This window comes from Bos grunniens, chromosome 22 (genome assembly GCF_055505025.1).
Source record: "Bos grunniens cultivar Pamir isolate PY7600 chromosome 22, Bosgru_T2T1.0, whole genome shotgun sequence".
Taxonomy (NCBI): Eukaryota; Metazoa; Chordata; class Mammalia; order Artiodactyla; family Bovidae; genus Bos; species Bos grunniens.
The window spans coordinates 623,744-643,978 of record NC_141186.1 but is presented as its reverse complement, the minus strand read 5'-3'; the positions used below and the strand labels follow the sequence as shown (position 1 = coordinate 643,978).

The 20,235-nt window shown below is 42.8% G+C and overlaps 1 protein-coding gene and 1 long non-coding RNA gene across 26 annotated transcripts in view; one reads left to right on the top strand and one right to left on the bottom strand.

Annotated features, from left to right (window-relative positions):
* Positions 1–14,197, bottom strand: part of LOC147347908 (ubiquitin-conjugating enzyme E2 D4) — a 28,140-nt gene extending 13,943 nt beyond the window's left edge. For 5 of the 24 annotated variants that reach the window (XM_086365489.1, XM_086365487.1, XM_086365488.1 and 2 more), the window contains exons 1-2: positions 11,237–14,197; positions 2,061–2,124 (exon numbers count right to left, since the gene is read on the bottom strand). In XM_086365489.1, the coding sequence (XP_086221615.1) occupies positions 2,061–2,124; positions 11,237–11,464 (292 nt within the window). In that variant the 5' untranslated portion in view covers positions 11,465–14,197. Of the gene's footprint in view, positions 1–2,060; positions 2,125–2,395; positions 5,293–7,644; positions 7,750–8,377; positions 8,450–9,175; positions 9,363–9,447; positions 9,664–10,897; positions 11,014–11,236 lie in introns of those variants that run through there. The other 19 variants (XM_086365496.1, XM_086365498.1, XM_086365492.1 and 16 more) reach the window with 11 other exon arrangements.
* Positions 11,406–20,235, top strand: part of LOC147347907 (uncharacterized) — a 34,431-nt gene continuing 25,601 nt past the window's right edge. Inside the window, exon 1 of one of the 2 annotated variants that reach the window (XR_015150816.1) lies at positions 11,406–11,678. This is a non-coding gene — a long non-coding RNA (uncharacterized LOC147347907). The remainder of the gene's footprint in view (positions 11,679–20,235) is intronic. The other variant, XR_015150815.1, reaches the window with a different exon arrangement.

The window sequence follows — 20,235 nt, the reverse complement described above, 5'->3', positions numbered from 1 at the left end:
CTGAAGTCTGCTGAGGGGCTGAGCAGAACCCAAAGGCACAGTCAGAACAGAAGGCTCCAAAAGAGACAGGAAGAGAAAGGAAATTGCAGAGGGATGCCGGAAAGGGGCTGTTAACTCACAGGGCAGGCATGAAATGGCCCCAAAAAGTTAGCTAGTTTCCAAGACTGTGCAAACCTCATCAAAACTCAGGTACTGAGTATGGAGAGTGGCTAGACTCTCAGATAAAGATGGCTGCTTCCCAGTACAGGGCTGCAGTGAAGGGTGAGAATGTGTGGTGCAGAGGAAAACCAAGGGGTACCTTTAGAAAGCGGAAGCTGAATCATTACCAGTTCAATCTTCTCAGTAACCCCAGTTTACATTATTTTAAGCAAGAGGTAAGAGGGGGAAATATGTTACTGAGACCTATGACACTTGGAAGGACAGCACATATCAAGTAACAAACCGGTGAAGCCACACGTGTTTATTAACTCTGCATATGCAATGGGAATCATTTCTGTTCTGCTCTAAAGAATTATTTAAACTCTCACATAAAGCTTTTGGAATCCTCCATTTTCAGAAGCTGTCTGCCCACTTTCAGTTCCTCTAAGCATCAGCCCACAGAACATGCAGGAACACACACATATGACTTCTCCCTCACATATGACTACTTCCTTTTTTTTTTTTTCATCTCTGTGAAATTTTTCTTTCTTGCATTTTAACACAGTGAAAGTTTTTAAAAAATGTAGCATATGCCTTCCCTCTGCCTGCACACGAGAGACCCAGGTTTGATCCCTGGGTCGGGAAGATCCTCTGGAGAAGGGAATGGCTACCCACTCCAGTATTCTTGCCTGGAGAATTCCATGGGGTTGCAAAGAGTTGGACACAAAAATGTAGCATAAAATATGTCATTTAAGCCATTTTTAAGTGTCATGTCAGTGGCATTAAGTGCATTCACAATGCAGTGCAACCACCAACATTATCCATTTCTGAAACTTTTCCATCACTCCAAACAGAAATTCTGTACCATGAAATATTTTCCCATTTCTGCCTCCTCTCAGTGTCTATAAACCTCTCTACTCTACTTTCTGTCTCTATATCTGCCTTGTCTAGCTAGATAGTTCATATAAATGGAATCATATAATATCTGTCCTTTTGTTTCTGGTTTATTTTATATGGCATATTTTCAAGATTCATCCATGTTATTGCATGTGTCAGAACTTTATCAATTTTTATTGCTAAATAATATACTATTGTGTACATATGTATACACACACACATATATACCACTTTGCTTATTCATTAATTTGTTAATGAGCATGTAATGGGGGATTGTTAATGGGGGGTTATAAACAATGGTGCAATGAACACTGATATATGAGTTCTGTTTGAGTACCTGTTTTTAATTCTTTGGTGTCCTTGAAGGGCACCACCCCTCTTTTTACACAGTCTCTCCCTCTCCAGCCTACTTTTCCTTCAGATGCAGCTATTAGAGCCTCACAGTAAAGGATGAGCATCCTGGAGCCTAAGATGCTCAGAAAGTAGAGGTGAAATAGGATAGCAGAGTAGATTTGAGATACCCAAGTGTTGGACGGCATGGCCTACGGCCAGTCGGCTACAGAGGGTGGCAGAGGGCTGCCCACTGCAGCTCCTTCAGTCTCCCCCTGGGAGCAGAAGTGGGAGAAAAGAACTGCCCCTTCCCTTCGCAGAGGCGAGGAGCTAGCCCCATTTCCCACCCTTCACCAACCCTCCAGTTCTACCCCCAAGTGCAACAGCAACAGGTCTTCCATGATTAGCTTCATGACCATTTTTCCAGCAATGCCCCAAGTTTTAGTTGGCTTTCCAGATGGCTTTCTTGTGCCTCAATGGAGGGAAATGTTGATTTCCAGCAACATCTTGACCAGCTGGGCTATGAAGTCAATGCATCTAATGAAAAAGCTACTCACAAGTAAAGGAAGACAAAGCAACAGTAACAAAGGTAGGTTTTCTTAAAACAAAAAACAAAAAAAAAAACTGAGGGATGGATAAATTTGGGGGTCTTAATTGCAAGGCTCATGGGATCTGGAGCCCTGAACAGTACTTACAATCATCTCCCACAGGTCCTGCAGAGCACTGGGCAGGGGGGTCCCTCTGCAAGTCAGTTAATTCCTGGAACACAAAATAGTGAGCTCAGAGCCAGGGTGTGAACTGGGGATACTGCTCTACACCCCACACGTTTTGGCCAGAAGTGCATTCTCCTAGTGGGAGGGGGCTTCCAGACTTCAGGAGGGGGGTGAGCCTGGCTAATGAAAACAAGTGATCTGCAATACCCTTGAAAACAAGGGTCTGCTCATGTCTGTGAAGATATGTGTGAAAAATGTATTACCATATCCAATTAATAAGCTAGAAAATTGAGAGGTAAAGAGGTTGAGTTACTTACCCAAGGTCACAGAGCTGAAAGGGGGCAGGGCCCCAACACCACTCAGGTGGAGAAGGGCAGGGGCTGGGCTTTAGCTCTGAGCTTCTGAACGGAAGCACTTCGCCCAGAGGAAGTGCCTAGTCAAGGACAGGCCTCCTGTATTTCAATCTCTCTGCCCCACTACTGCCCTACTTGCCACTGGTTGTATGGGAGTCCTAAGGCTCCAAGTGGGAGATGAAGGACTTGTGAGCCAGTCTAGCACAGCTATACTATGTACCAATGGGGGAAAACAGGAATCACATTATAACTAGATTCCCTAAATGGGATACAACTTGTGGACATAATCCCCAAAAGTCATCCTAGCCCAGATTAGCCTCAAGGTCTAAGATTTTGGGCAGTGACTTAAAAACTATAGTTTGTATGAACTAGGATGTTTCCTAATACTCCTCACTCTCCCTAGGTTCCAGATCTGGGTAAACTTCTTGTGGTCTCCAGAGGAGTTCCAAAGAGAAGGAAGGCACAAAGAGAGGCACAAGTAATGGTCCATCAGGTTGCAGGGAAACTCCTCAGAGGATGGCAAATCCCAGGGTCTAGGGCATTATGTATGAAGTTTAAACCTGGCTGATCACATTCCTCCTTACCTGAACAATGCTTGAAACTGAGCTCATCTACAAAGAACCTCCTGATCCGACCTTGTAATCTCTGGGCATGCTGATCATTCTAATAATGCCTGCCTCTCTGGCCATTCTGTACTTATCCCACCTACACACAAATACAATTGGCCACAGTGGGAATATTTATATTACAGAAGCCGGCAAGTACCACAAGTCAGGGCCAAGTTTTATCCCAGAGAGTGGTTGGTTTTTAAATACCTACTAGTATACCACTGGTCAGTTCTTAGCTGCTAATGCTTCTCAGTCGCTTCAGTCATGTCCGACTCTGCGACCCCAGAGACGGCAGCCCACCAGGTCCCCCGTCCCTGGGATTCTCCTGGCAAGAACACTGGAGTGGGTTGCCATTTCCTTCTCCAAGGCATGAAAGTGAAAAGTGAAAGTGAAGTCGCTCAGTCGTGTCCGACTCTTAGCGACCCCATGGACTGCAGCCTACCAGGCTCCTCCGTCCATGGGATTTTCCAGGCAAGAGTACTGGAGTGGGCTGCCATTGCCTTCTCTGTCTTAGCTAGTATCTAATGTATCTAAATAGGCTACTCTTTATAAGCACTAAGTACCCAGTGTTACTAGTTGTCCCAATAGAAATGAGCTTGGGGAACAACTAATGTCAGGTGACGGGACCAGAGGACATGATCAGAAATGCAGCATGCCTACAGGAAGCTCCACAGAACAGTCCCTTGCCTGCTTACCTCTACTTTGCGCTTCCACACCTCTACAACCACTCTGTAGGGGACTGTTTATACTCTCTGCAATCCTGTATGAATGAATGAGCTCTGTGATGAGGCCAAGGCAAATCCTGGGGAGATCACATGAGCAACTGGGGGCAGGAAAGCTAGCAGAACTGGCCAATTCCCACCAACTCACCAGGTTTCTCCATACCTCCAGGCATCTACATGGGCTGTTCCCTGTCCCTAGAAGGCAAATACCTTGTAAAGGGTGTGGTGAATGGTTACTAAGAGTTGATGATTCCTGAAGGCCCAGAAGTGGGTCTCAACTGACAGAGACTCCAACTAGCACCAAGGAGTTTCAAATGCTAACTGGCATTTCAAGGAAGAACAGTGATTTGAAAGAAACTAGTCTACCAATATATTGCATTCCTGTGCTTTCCCAACAGAGGCCAGAAGACCCAGGTCTGAATTCCAGCTTTGTCACTGGGAAAACAACTTTGACCTCTTTGGGCCTCAGTATACATTATCTGTTGAGTTGTAATTACATTTGCCTGCCAACTGGCCAGCACTAATATTTGGCTATAATTTTGTAATGTTTATAATGTATACAAATGTACTTGGTAAAAAATTAAGGATGACACTGTATAGAGGATTCAATTATTAGCACTATAATAAGAAGAATGAGGCATGTATAGAGATACCTAGTACTGTAAGAGTATAGAAGAAACTAATAACACTAATCACACCTTGGAAGAGGAACTGGGTGGCTGGGGACAGGAGTGGATGGGAGAGGTTTCCCTGTAGACTCTTTTGCATTTTTTGCATTTTGAACCATGGGATGGTTCAAATGATAAATGCATAAATATTTCATAAATTGTAAAGGACTAAGCACATTAACATTGCGTAATACTTATTTTTATAAGTAACACTGATGATAAGTGAGTTTTGAAAAGGAAAAAGGTTAAAGTAGAGTGGATTACCAGAGGAAAACAGTGATGCAAACATAGCACACACTCATTTCTCTTACTGTGCTGTACTCAATTCAAGATCTCATTCAATGCAAGACACAATCTTATAGGCAACTAAGAAAGAAAACACACTGGCAATGAAACTAAGACCAAATGCATTCTTTTCTTTCCATTTTTTAATTGGAGTCTTTTATTCTTGCATTGTAAGAATTTTTACATATTCTGGATATATATCCCTTTTCAGATATTAATATTTGAGAAATACTTTCCTCCATTCTGTGGGTTGTATTATTGCTATCTTTAATTTTTTTTTTTTTTTTTAAGTATAGTTGATTTACAGTGCTGTGTTAGTTTCAGGTGTACAGCAAAGTGATTCAGTTTTATAATTTTTTTTTCTTTTTCAGATGCTTTTCCATTATAGGTTATTGCAAGATATTGAATATAGTTCCCTGGGTTATACAATAGGTCCTTGTGTATTTTATACTGTGTATCTGTTAAACCCAAACTCCTAACTTATCATCCCCTCTTCCCCTTTGGTAACCATAAGTTTGTTTTCTATGTCTGATTTTTACTTTGTAAATCAATTCATTTTTGTATAATTAAAAAAAAAACTCCACATATAAGTGATATCCTATGAGATTCTTTACACTTAAAATTTTAATTTTAATTTGAAACTAAGCTTTAAGTCAAAGCTATGGTTTTTCCAGTAGTCATGTGTGGATGTGAGAGCTGAGCATGGAAGAATTCATGCTTTTGAAATGTGGTGCTGGATAAGATTCTTGAGAGTCCCTTGAAATACAAGGAGATCAAACCAGTCAATCCTTTAAATCAACCCTGAACTTTCATTGGAAGGACTAATGCTGAAGCTCCAATACTTTGGCTACCTGCTAAGAAGAGCTGACTCACTGGAAAAAATCTTGATGCTGGGAAAGACTGAGGGCAGATGGAGAAAAAGGCAACAGAGGATGATGAGATGGTTGAATAGCACCACTGACTCAATGCACATGAGATTGAGCAACTCCAGGAGACAGTGAAGGACAGGGAAGCCTAGCATGCTACAGTTCATGGGGTTGCAAAGAGGCAGACACAACTTAGTGACTAAACAACAACAACACAAAGCTTACTTGGGCATATGTTTTTATTTTTAAATCATTCATGCATAGCAAAAAAGGAGTGGAAGACAAGTGAAATAAATGAATGGGCTCTCCTCGTTTAGAGTCTATACTAACCCTGGGTCATGGGTATCCTCCCAGTCATCCCCTGTGCATTCCAGGCAATGGTGATGTGGCAATTCTTAAACAGTCCTCCATGAATGTTTCTGGAGTTTTCTTACAGAAAGGCCCACAATACACAATCTTTTGCACAAACTTCAGCAAATACAGGTGAGCCAGCCTCACTGACTAGAGGGTACATGGTATCTTCCTTTCTGTGGTCTATGAAGCATTTGGTTAGCTTGGCATGGAAATAAAGAACTGCAATCCCTTTTCCAGCAACATTTATTCCATTAGTATGAAATTTATTCCCCACTGTTTTGTTTCTGTGCCTGTGTTCACAAAAGCTTTAATCTTCAGCATTAAATCAAAATATCTTTTTGGAGACATTTTTAAAGCAATTAAACTCAACACATCAACAATGCACTTAACCTCAACATACACTGCTGTGACATGGCTTTCACACAATGACAGTCATACTGCCAGTGATTTTAAGCAGCATCCCAATTTCAAAGGTGTGAAAATATAAAAAACTGTTCATCTTAGAGTAGATGTAAATATGGTATTATCTCTACTTTCCTGATTTTGCAAGTTATCTCTAAAGAACAATTAACATTTATAGTCAGATCATTACATCTACCACTGTGGACAAGAATCCCTTAAAAGAAACAGAGTAGCCCTCATAGTCAACAAGAGTCCAAAATGCAGCACCTGGGTGCAATCTCAAAAATGACAGAACGATCTCTGTTTGTTTCCAAGGCAAACCACTCCAAATCTATGCCCCAGTCACTAATGCCAAAGAAGATGAACAGTGCTATGGAGACCTACAAGACTTTCTAGAGCTAACAGCAAAAAAAAAAAGAAAAAAAGACATCCTTTTCATCACAGAGGACTAGAATGCAAAAGTAAGAAGTCAAGAGTAACAGGCAAGTTTGGCCTTGGAGTACAAAATGAAACAGGGCAAAGGCTAACAGAGTTCTGCCAAGAGAACGCATTGGTCATAGCAAACACCCTCTTCCAACAACACAAAAGACGACTCTACACATGGACATCACCAGATGGTCAATACCAAAATCAGATTGATTATATTCTTTGCACCCGAAGATGGAGAAGCTCTATACAGTCAGCAAAAACAAGACTGGGAGCTGACTGTGGCTCAGATCATGAACTCTTTATTGCCAAATTCACACTTAAATTGAAGAAAGTAGGGAAAATCACTAGACCATTCAGGTATGACCTAAATCATATTCCTTATGATTATACAGTGGAAGTGACAGATTCAAGGGATTGGATCTGGTAGACAGAGTGCCTGAAGAACTATGGGCGGAGGTTTGTGACATTGTACAGGAGGCAGTGGTCAAAATCATCCCCAAGAAAAATGCAAAAAGGCAAAATGCTTGTCTGAGGATGCCTTACAAATAGCTGAGAAAAGAAGAGTAGTGAAAGGAAAAGGAAAGATATATTCATCTGAACACAGAGTTTCAAAGAATAGAAAGGAGAGATAAGAAAGCCCTTCTCAGTGATCAGTGCAAAGAAATAGAGGAAAACAATAGAATGGGAAAGACCAGAGATCTCTTCAAGAAAATCAGAGATATCAAGGGAAAATTTCATGCAAAGATGGGCACAATAAAGGACAGAAATGGTATGGACCTAACAGAAGCAGAGGAGCTTAAGAAGAGGTGGCAGAAATACACAGAGAACTATACGCAAAAGATGTTAGAGCCAGATAACCACGATGCTGTGATCACTCACCTAGAGCCAGACATCCTGGAATGTGAAGTCAAGTGGGTCTTAGGAAGCATCACTCTGAACAAAGCTAGTGGGGGTGATGAAATTCCAGCTGAGCTATTTCAAATCCTAAAAGACAATGCTGTTAAAGTGCTGCACTCAATATGTCAGCAAATTTGGAAAACTCAGCAGTGGCCACGGGACTGGAAAAGGTCAGTTTTCATTCCAATCCCTAAGAAAGGCAATGCCAAAGAATGTTCAAACTACCACACAATTGCACTCATCTCACATGCCAGCAAATTAATGCTCAAGGTTCTCCAAGCTAGGCTTCAACAGTACATGAACTGAGAACTTCCAGATGTTCAAGCTGCATTTTTAAAAAGGCAGAGGAACCAGAGATCAAATTGCCAACGTTGGTTCAATCATTGAAAAAGCAAAAGAGTTCCAGCAAAACATCTATTTCTGCTTTATTGACTATGTCAAAGCCTTTGACTGGGTGAAAGTGAAGTTGCTCAGTCATGCCCGACTCTTTGTGACCCCATGGATAGTAGCCTGCACCAAGCTCCTCCGTCCATGGGATTTTCAAGCCAAGAGTACTGGAGTGGGTTGCCATTTCCTTCTCCAGGGAATCTTCCCAACCCAGGGATCAAACCCAGGTCTCTCACATTGTAGACAGACACTTTACTGTCTGAGCCACCAGGGATCACAACAAACTGTGGAACACTCTTAAAAAGATGGGGATACCAGACCACCTTACCTGACTCCTGAGAAATCTGTACGCAGGTTAAGAAGCAACAGTTAGAACCAAACATGGAACAATGGACTGGTTCTGAATTGGGAAAGGAGTACAAGGCTGTATATTGTCACCCTGCTTATTTAACTTACATGCAGAGTACATCATGCAAAATACTGGGCTGCATAAAACGTAAGCTGGAATCAAGATTGCCAGGAGAAAAAAAAAATTTCCAGGAGAAATATCAATAACCTGAGATATGCAGATACCACCACCCTTATGGCAGAAAGTGAAGAAGAACTAAAGAGCCTCTTGATTAAAGGGAATGAGGGGAGTGAAAAAGTTGGCTTAAAGCTCAACATTCAAAAAACAAACATCATGGCATCCAGTCCCATCACTTCATGGCAAATAGATGGGGAAACAATGGAAACAGTGACAGACTTTATTTTCTTGGGCTCCAAAATCACTGTAGATGGTGACTGCAGCCATGAAATTAAAAGAAGCTTGCTCCTTGGAAGAAAAGCTATGACAAACCTAGACAGTATATTTTAAGCCAGCTTTTAACTCTTTCACTTTCATCAAAAGGCTCTTTAGTTTCTCTTCACTTTCTCTTAGTTCTCCTTTTTACAAATCTTATCAGTCTATATGTTCAGACATATAAGTTCAAACCTACACCCTTATCTCCCTCACCTTACTCCCTGCCCTCAAAATGTCTGATTTCCAACACAGGCAATAACACTGCCATCCAATCAGTTATCCATGTTGTGCATCCCCCTCTCTCACTTTCACCACATATTCTTTTTCAAGTTCTGTCGATTGTACCCTTTGCATGTCATCCAAGCACAGTTCCCATCTTGGCATCTGCTCCATGGTTGGTCACTTGGACGACAGCTTTGCTGGACGTTCACGGTGCCCTCAGTTCCCCCTCTGGCCACTCCAGGCTACAGCAGAGCCAGGAGCCTCTTTTCACGACACAGATTTGAGCATATCATTCACCTGTTTCAAAGTCCTAGGATAACAGATGACCTCTTTCAGAGAATAATTTGCTAAACATATTACTTTTAGGAGAGCTGTTTATTAAAAATGAACCTTACCCTTAGCATCCCCTTGATGCTTTTGAATCGTGGTGCTAAAGAAGACTCTTGAGAGTCCCTTGGACTGCAAGGAGATCAAACCAAACCAGTCAGTTCTAAAGGAAATCAACCCTGAATATTCATTGATAGTACTGATGCTGAAGCTGAAGCTCCAATACTTTGGCCACTTGATGTGAAGAGCCAACTCATTGGAAAAGACCCTGATGTTGGGAAAGACTGAAGGCAAAAGGAGAAGGGGACAGCAGAGAATAAGATGGTTAAACAGCATCATTGACTCAATGGACATGAATCTGAGCAAACTCTGGGAGATAGTGGAGGACAGAGGAGCCTGGTGTGCTGCAGTCTGTGGGGATGCAGTCAGACAGCACTTAGCGATTGAATAACATCATACTCTTAAGAGATCCTGCAATCCCACCTCAGGCAATCAAACCTAAGCTCACCATGTTGCTTTTAGTCACCAAGTCACAGCCGACTCTCGGGACCCCATGGACTATATCCCACCAGGCTTCTCTGTTCATGGGATTTTCCAGGCAAGAATATTGGAGTGGGTTGCCATTTCCTTCTCCAGGGGGTCTTCCTAACCCAGGGATCGAACTAGAGTCTCCTGCATTGGCAGACGGATTCTTTACCACTGATTGACCAAACTCACGATACAATGATGCTTATCACAGTATTATTTACTTCTTATAAAATTTAGAATATCAGTGGTCGTTAATTCATACTGAACGCTTGATATATTCCACGCATGTACTAAACATATATCATCTAAGTCTAAAAAAAAAACCAAACCAACTTATAAAAACATGTGGACACGGAGGCTGGAAATGATTAAGTTCTTTGCCTTCTGACATCCATTTCCATGTGTTTATTCACTACAGGTGATGATTAACTAAATTAATGGTCATATACTTTTGGAAAGCTGATGTTAAAAACTACAGTTATGAATACTATTTAACTACATGAAAAATGCCTAGTTTAATGCTATGTGAAAAAGCGGGATGCAAAGTGTAATTTTTTTTTAAGAAAAGGGAAAAGACTGATAGTAGATATACAACGATGTAAACAAATAATATTGCATAACTGAAAATACTTTTTCTTCCTCCTATTGTGCATTTTCCAAATTCTAGTTAATATATTAAATGCCCATAAGCACTCCCAATTACCTACAGGATAAAAAAGTTATCCCAGCACTGCCCCTAATACCCCCACCCTAGTCCTGCCCACCCACTCCCATCCCCTGTTCCAGCGGCACTTAAACCCCAGTCATGCTCTCCCCTCTCCAAGCCCAGCCACGGCATCTCTCCAAGGCCGCGAACTCCCTTATTCCTTTTCTGCACTTGCAGAGTTCGTACTCATCCCCTAGAATCCAGCTCCAGCCTCGACTCCTCTGACCAGCCCTCCAGACACCCCCACAAGGGCATGCCCTTCTTCCTCTGAGGCCAGGCGCTACCTCTCCGCCCAGGCGCCCGGAACACAGCGTCCAAGGTGCAATGAGCCCGCACCTTGCCACAGATGCCGAGATGGGAGGCGGGGAAGGCGTGTGGAACGCTAACCCTCCGTGGCCCCGCCCCGTCCCGCGCGACGCTAACCCCACGTGACGCAGCCCCGCCCCCGCGCGCTGCGCGGTACCCTTTTAAGGCTGCGCGGGCGGCGGTTCCGCCTCCCTTCTGGCAGGTGTTACCGTTCTCTGCTCGGTCTCAGCCGCCGTTCATTTGGCGGCCGTGGCGCCCCCACCCGGGAGTCGACGCTTCGGACTCGCAAGGAGCCCTCAGACGGAAGGACTGCTTACCTTTTGGATCCTCTTCAGCGCCATCTTACCCCCGCTGCAGGGGACGGGGGCGCCTGGCCCGGGGCTGCCAGAGGCGGCCCGCTGCCGGCTCGGCCGCCGCGCAGCGCTGCAAGCTGGGAACGGCCGCTTGCGCGCGTGCGCGCCGCGGGGCACTGTGGGTAGGCGTTCCGCGTGTGGCCGGTACCGGCGCGGGCAAGCATAGCGGGCCTGGCCTGGGCAACCTGTCATGTCGGCTGCTGCCTTTCCTACGCTTTACGTCGCCCCGCCACCTTACCTCTGGGTCGGCGAGGGCCTGGGGAGGCCTGCGGAGACGGGCACTGGTTGGTTTAACACAGGACGTTCCCGGGTCGTGCCCTTTTAGCTTCTGCCTGTATTCCATCTCAGGCTGTCACATATTCCTGTACATAGTGGTTCTTAGTGGTTCTGCTTTGAACTTAAGTCTGTAAGTATTCATACCTTTTCATTTGTTATATGTCAAATATGTTACAGTTCTTTCCATAGAAATACATGTAATAGAGCTTTATATGCAGTGGACCTGGAGGTGTGCATTTTCAGTAATGTTTCAGTCTTTTTTGATGGACGCCCAAGGTTGAGAACCAGGGCCTCAAAAGTCTGCATATCCAAACTTAAACTGTGTCCTTTTCCTCCTTAAAACCTGACAGGCATCTTGGTCAGAGTTTTGGGATTCAGTTCAGTTCAGTAAAGTCGCTCAGTCGTGTCCGACTCTGCGACCCCATGAATCGCAGCACGCCAGGCCTCCCTGTCCATCACCAACTCCCGGAGTTCACTTAGTCTCACGTCCGTCGAGTCAGTGATGCCATCCAGCCATCTCATCCTCTGTCGTCCCCTTCTCCTCCTGCCCCCAATCCCTCCCAGCATCAGAGTCTTTTCCAATGAGTCAACTCTTCTCATGAGGTGGCCAAAGTACTGGAGTTTCAGCTTCAGCATCATTCCTTCCATAGAAATCCCAGGGCTGATCTCCTTCAGAATGGACTGGTTGGATCTCCTTGCAGTCCAAGGGACTCTCGAGAGTCTTCTCCAACACCACAGTTCAAAAGCATCAATTCTTCGGTGCTCAGCTTTCTTCACAGTCCAACTCTCACATCCATACATGACCACAGGAAAAACCATAGCCTTGACTAGACGGACCTTTGTTGGCAAAGTAATGTCTCTGCTTTTCAATATGCTATCTAGGTTGGTCATAACTTTCCTTTCAAGGAGTAAGCGTCTTTTAATTTCATGGCTGCAGTCACCATCTGCAGTGATTTTGGAGCCCCCAAAAATAAAGTCTGACACTTTCCACTGTTTCCCCATCTATTTCCTGTGAAATGATGGGACCGGATGCCTTGATCTTCGTTTTCTGAATGTTGAGCTTTAAGCCAACTTTTTCTCTGTCCACTTTCACTTTCATCAAGAGGCTTTTTAGTTCCTCTTCACTTTCTGCCATAAGGGTGGTATCTGCATGTCAGAGATTATTGATATTTCTCCCGGCAATCCTGATTCCAGCCTGTGCTTCTTCCAGTCCAGCGTTTCTCATCATGTACTTTGCATATAAGTTAAATAAGCAGTTTTGGGATTAGGAACAATTAATGTATGTCGTAAAGTCAATTTAATGTGTTGCAGCTCATCTAGGGTGCCAGCAATAAGGCTTGGAGTGGGGCGTGTGTTCCCAGCCAGAGACTGAGGCAGGGTCCTGGCAGTGAGAGCACCAAATCCTAACCACTAGACATGTGGTCAGTGACAAAGGCCCTGGCTCTTTGGCTTTGCAGAGAAGAATTGCCCCAAAGAAGGAAAGTAGTGAAGCAAATAAAGGATTTAATAGGAGGAAAAAGAATACAGGACTTGTGGATAGACACACAGGAAGACTGAGAGTGAGTCGCTGAGTCACACCCTCAGGGTAGTTAGAATTACTTTTATGGGGCATTTCTTCTGGGTTTCCTTTGGCCAATCATTTTGATTCTCCTGTTTCACAGCCCATATTTGGTATATCTCAGGATCCACCCACGTATGCACATGCATCTCTTAGCCAAGATGGATTCTACTGTAAAGGCGAGTTGGTAGAACAGCTCTTGACATCACTCCCACTTTGACTTCTAAGGAGCCTTTCTGTGCGTGTGTGGTCAGGGAAGTCTCCTGACTTTGAGAAATATGTGGTCTGGACTGGGCCCAAGCCTCCTCCCCTAATTGCATTGTTCTCATCTTGGAGTTTTTCGGTCTACAGGGAATTAATCTCCAATCGCCTGGGGCTATCTACCGCCTGCCTCACAGCCGATGTACATTTTTTTTTAGTGAATTAGAATACAAAATCTCAGTGCATTTAGCATAGTAAAGGTGAGAATTGTGAAAGTTATGTGTGTGTGTGTGTGTGTGTGTAGATGATATTTATCCTCCAAACTTAGGCATTTTGAGAGTGAAAGGGGGTGCCACTAGAAGACCAAAGGTATACCTGAGACTGTGACCAACCAGGACATATGGTCATCTATATGTGAGTACTCATATATACTGTATATGAGTGTATCACAATATAAAGTGTATCACATTTCCATTGTCCTCAGCCATCTTTGTCCAGAAGTCCATAAGGATGTCCCATTGCCTGCATGTATCACATTCATTGCAGGTAAAGCCCTTCAAAATCCAATGTCATCCAGTCTGGCTTAGTATCAAGAGGTTACTCACTGCTCCCTTGACATTCTTTTACTTCTGGTTGCCCTCTATAAAACTTTCTTTTCCCCCTAAAGCACACCTGTAAAGTCAGTTAAGCCCACCACTATCTCTCTTTGGTGTCACATGGCGTCACAATAGCTCTCCCTGCACAGAACAAGTGCTCCTCAATTTTTATGAATATTTATGTATTTGTATGAGAATATGACCCTCAGTAACAGTGATAATTATCTCTGGATGGTGAGTTTACTAACGTTAATTTCCAGAGAATTTGCATCACTTGTATAATCTGGAAAAGAAAAGAAACAGAATTGTATTTAATAGCAAAGGAAAAATTCCATTTCTCCTTCCTTTCGGTAGTCTAGAGCACAGTCTTCTAAATGTCTTACACAGATTTTTAGTTTTTTTTATGTTGAAGTAATTTTAGATGTATAGAAGTATTGGAAACCAGATATAACATTGTAAAACTTCTGTGCTTTAAATAGCACTATCAAGAAAGCAAAAAGACAACCCACAGAATGGGAGAAAATACTTGCAAATCGTGTATTTGATAAAGATTCAGTATCCAGAGTTGTTGCCCAGATGGCTAAAGCAGTAAAGAATCACCTGCAATGCAGGAGATGCAGGTTCAATCCCTGGATCGGGAAGATCCCCTAGAGGGGGAAATGGCAACTTACTCCAGCACTTTTGTCTGGGAAATCCCATAAACAGAGGTATCTGGTAGGATACAGTCCATGGGATTGCAAACAGTTGGACACGACAGCGTGTGTGCATGCATTCAGTATATATAAAGAACTCTTAAAACTCAATAAAAAAGATAAGCTGATTAAAAACTAGGGAAAGGATTTGAGTAGAAATCTCTTCAAAGAAGATAGAGAAATGGTCAATAAAGCACATAAAAAAGTTCAACCTCTTTTCCTCTGTGTGTGTCTTACCTCATGTCCAAATTTCCCCTTTTTATAAGGACTCAATCATTGGATTAGGGTTCACCACACCTAATGACCTCATCTTTACTTGACATCTGCAAAGATCCAAATTTAAAACAAACGCACTCTTCATAGGTACTGGCATTAGACTGTCAACATCTTTTCAGTTCACTACCGTTGCTCAGTCGTGTCCGACTCTCTGCGACCCCATGAATCGCAGCATGCCAGGCGTCCCTGTCCATCACTATCTCCCGGAGTTCACTCAGACTCATGTCCATCGAGTCGGTGATGCCATCCAGCCATCTCATCCTCTGTTGTCCCCTTCTCCTCCTGCCCCCAATCCCTCCCAGCATCAGAGTCTTTTCCAGTGAGTCAACTCTTCGCATGAGGTGGTCAAAGTACTGGAGTTTCAGCTTTAGCATCATTCCTTCCAAAGAAATCCCAGGGCTGATCTCCTACAGAATGGACTGGTTGGATCTCCTTGCAGTCCAAGGGACTCTCAAGAGTCTTCTCCAACACCACATTTCAAAAGCACCAATTCTTCAGCGCTCAGCCTTCTTCACAGTCCAACTCTCACATCCATACATGACCACAGGAAAAACCATAGCCTTGACTAGACGGACCTTTGTTGGCAAAGTAATGTCTCTGCTTTTGAATATGCTATCTAGGTTGGCCATAACTTTCCTTCCAAGGAGTAAGCGTCTTTTAATTTCATGGCTGCAGTCACCATCTGCAGTGATTTTGGAGCCCAGAAAAATAAAGTCTGACACTGTTTCCACTGTTTCCCCATCTATTTCCCATGAAGTGATGGGACCGGATGCCATGATCTTCGTTTTCTGAATGTGAAGCTTTAAGCCAACTTTTTCACTCTCCACTTTGACCTTCATCAAGAGGCTTTTTAGTTCCTCTTCACTTTCTGCCATAAGGGTGGTATCATCTGCATATCTGAGGTTATTGATATTTTGTGCTTCTTCCAGTCCAGCGTTTCTCATGATGTACTCTGCATATAAGTTAAATAAACAGGGTGACAATATACAGCCTTGACGTACTCCTTTTCCTATTTGGAACCAGTCTGTTGTTCCATGTCCAGTTCTAACTGTTGCTTCCTGATCTGCATACAAATTTCTCAAGAGGCAGATCAGGTGGTCTGGTATTCCAATCTCTTTCAGAATTTTCCACAGTTCATTTTGATCCACAGAGTCAAAGGCTTTGGCATAGTCAATAAAGCAGAAATAGATGTTTTTCTGCACCTCTCTTGCTTTTTCAGTGATCCAGCAGGTGTTGGCAATTTGATCTCTGGTTCCTCTGCCTTTTCTAAAACCAGCTTGAACATCTGGAAGTTCAGGGTTCATCTATTGCTGAAGGCTGGCTTGGAGAATTTTGAGGATGACTTTACTAGCATGTGAGATGAGTGCAATTGTGCGGTAGTTTGAGCATTCTTTGGCATTGCCTTTCTTTGGGATTGGAATGAAAACTGACCTTTTCCAGTCCTGTGGCCACTGCGGAGTTTTCCAACTTTGCTGGCATATTGAGTGCAGCACTTTCACAGCATCATCTTTCAGGATTTGAAATAGCTCAACTGGAATTCCATCACTCCCACTAGCTTTGTTCGTAGTGATGCTTTCTAAGGCCCACTTGACTTCACATTCCAGGATATCTGGCCCTAGATGAGTGATCACACCATCATGATTATCTGGGTCATGAAGATCTTTTTTGTACAGTTCTTCTGTGTATTCTTGCCACCTCCTCTTAATCTGTTCTGCTTCTATTAGGTCCATACCACTTCTGTCCTTTATCAAGCCCATCTTTGCATGAAATTTTCCCTTGGTGTCTCTAATTTTCTTGAAGAGATCTCTAGTCTTTCCCATTCTTTTGTTTTCCTCTATTTCTTTGCATTGATCGCTGAGGAAGGCTTTTTTATCTCTCCTTGCTATTTTTTGGAACTCTGCATTGAGTTGTTTATATCTTTCCTTTACTCCTTTGCTTTTCGCTTCTCTTCTTTTCACAGCTATTTGTAAGGCCTCCCCAGACAGCCATTTTGTTCAATCCCTATGTCAGGAAAATTCCCCTGGAGAAGGAAATGGCAACCTACTCCAGTATCCTTGCCTGGAGAATCCCATGGACAGAGGAGCCTGGCGGGCTATGGTCCATAGGGTCGCAAAAAGCTGGACATGACTGAAGTATCTTAGCAAGCAGGCAAAGCTGTTTGAAATATAATAACAGCAGTACACAGAGTCCTTGTATACCATTCATCCAGCTTTTAATGTTCACATATTACATAATTAATTGATTGAGAAAACACCTATACAATCAGATCAGTCGCTCAGTCATGTCTGACTCTTTGCGACCCCATGAATCGCAGCACGCCAGGCCTCCCTGTCCATCACCAACTCCCAGAGTTCACTCAGACTCACGTCCATCAAGTCAGTGATGCCATCCAGCCATCTCATCCTCTGTCGCCCCCTTCTCCTGCCCCCAATCCCTCCCAGCATTAGGGTCTTTTCCAATGAGTCAACGCTTCGCATGAGGTGGCCAAAGTACTGGAGTTTCAGCTTCAGCATCATTCCTTCCAAAGAAATCCCAGGGCTGATCTCCTTCAGAATGGACTGGTTGGATCTCCTTGCAGTCCAAGGGACTCTCGAGAGTCTTCTCCAACACCACAGTTCAAAAGCATCAGTTCTTCGGTGCTCAGCCTTCTTCACAGTCCAAATCTCACATCCATACATGACCACAGGAAAAACCATAGCCTTGACTAGACGGATCTTTGTTGGCAAAGTAATGTCTCTGGTTTTCAATATGCTATCTAGGTAGGTCATAACTTTCCTTCCAAGAAGTAAGCGTCTTTTAATTTCATGGCTGCAGTCACCATCTGTAGTGATTTTGGAGCCCAGAAAAATAAAGTCTGACATTGTTTCCACTGTTTCCCCATCTATTTCCCATGAAGTGGTGGGACTGGATGCCATGATCTTCGTTTTCTGAATGTCGAGCTTTAAGCCAACTTTTTCACTCTCCTCTTTCACTTTCATCAAAAGGCTTTTGAGTTCCTCTTCACTTTCTGCCATAAGGCTGGTGTCATCTGCATATCTAAGATTATTGATATTTTTCCCGGCAATCTTGATTCCAGTTTGTGTTTCTTCCAGTCCAGCGTTTCTCATGATGTACTCTGCATATAAGTTAAATAAACAGGGTGACAATATACAGCTTTGACGTACTCCTTTTCCTATTTGGAACCAGTCTGTTGTTCCATGTCCAGTTCTAACTGTTGCTTCCTGATCTGCATACAGATTTCCCAAGAGGCAGGTCAGGTGGTCTGGTATTCCCATCTCTTTCAGAATTTTCCACAGTTTATTGTGATCCACACAGTCAAAGGCTTTGGCATAGTCAACAAAGCAGAAATAGATGTTTTTCTGGAATTCTCTTGCTTTTTCCATGATCCAGCGAATGTTGGCAATTTGATCTCTGGTTCCTCTGCCTTTTCTAAAACCAGCTTGAACATCAGGAAATTCACGGTTCACATATTGCTGAAGCCTGGCTTGGAGAATTTCAAGCATTACTTTACTAGCATGTGAGATGAGTGCAATTGTGTGGTAGTTTGAGCATTCTTTGGCATTGCCTTTCTTTGGGATTGGAATGAAAACTGATCTTTTCTAGTCCTATGGCCACTGCTGAGTTTTCCAAATTTGCTGGCATATTGAGTACAGCACTTTCACAGCATCGTCTTTCAGGATTTGGAATAGCTCAACTGGACTTCATTTAAATTTCACCATCCAAACTGTGTCATTTTTCTGGTTAAAATCTGATTTAGGATCTTATGTTGTTTGTTTTTCCTGTCATCTTAGCCACCTGCAATCTTAGGCAATTCTTTAGTACTTCTTGTCTTTGATGCCCTTGACACTTCGAGTATTGGAAAGTTATTTTGTAAGATATCCCTCAGTTGGGGTTTTCTGATTGGTTAAATTAAGGTTATGCATTTTTGGCGAGACATTTTACAGAAGTGATGTTCTATGTTTCTTGTGCAGCATATTACAGGTATATGAAACTGATGTCATTACTGGTTAAGCCTGGTTATTCTGTTATTAGATTTGTGTAGTATAAACTTAAAATTTTTCTTTATAAATTAATAAGTAGCCTGTGGGGAGAAAATTTAAGACTTTGCCTTTACCTTATTTTTTAGAATCAAAATTTCATCCAGTAATTTTAGATTCCATTGTGGCTCACAGCATTTATTTATGTGGTATGTACCAAATGGTAATTTTCTTTCTACCTTTGTTAAATGGAATTCTGCTGTAAGGAATAGCTTTGTCCTTTCCCCTCCATTTATTTACAGACAGTCCCTGACTTACTGTGATTCCATCTATAATTTTGTGTTTTGCAAAAGCAAAAGTTGAGTACAAACTGTACATGGAATTTTGAACTTTGATCATTTCCTGAGCTGGCAAGAAGTAGTATGATACTCTTAATGATGCTGGGCAGTGACAGTGAAGCTGTCAGCCACACAGTCAGAAAGGTAAACTACAAATACACTTGCAACCATTCCATACATCCATTCTGAATCTTTACTTTCAGTATAGTATTCAGTAAAATACATGAGATATTCAATATTTTATTGTAGATTTTGTGTTAGATGACTTTTTCCAACTTTAGGTTACTGTAAGTGTTCTAGGCACATTTACGATAGGCTTGGCTGAACTGTGATGTCCAGTAAGTTAGGTGTATTAAATGTATTTTCAATTTATGATGGGTTTATCAGGATATAACCTCATCATGTGTTGATTTGTGTTTATTTATTCAATTGTTTTATATAACAGTATGGACTCATGGATTTTTATTCTATCAGTTTTAATCCATTAGTGTCATCATTTATTATGCTGCTCGAATTGTCCCAAATTGGGCCATTGAGACCTTGTTTAGTTCAGTTCAGTTGCTCAGTCATGTCCCACTCTTTGTGACACCATAAACCACAGCATGCCAGGCCACCCTGTCCATCACCAACTCCCCGAGTCCACCCAAACCCATGTCCATTGAGTCGTTGATGCCATCCAAGCATCTCATCCTCTGTCGTCCTCTTCTCCTCCTGCCCTCAATCTTTCCCAGTATCAGGGTCTTTTGAAATAGGTCAGCTCTTTGCATCAGGTGGCCAAAATATTGGAGTTTCAGCTTCAACATCAGTCTTTCCAATGAACACCCAGGACTGAACTCCTTTAGGATGGACTGGTTGGATCTCCTTGAGAGACTTCTCCAACACCACAGTTCAAAAGCATCAGTTCTTTGGCACTCAGCTTTCTTTACAGTCCAAATCTCACATCCATACGTGACCACTGGAAAAATCATAGCCTTGACTAGATGGACCTTTGTTGGCAAAGTAATGTCTCTGCTTTTTAATATGCTGTCGAGGTTGGTCATAACTTTCCT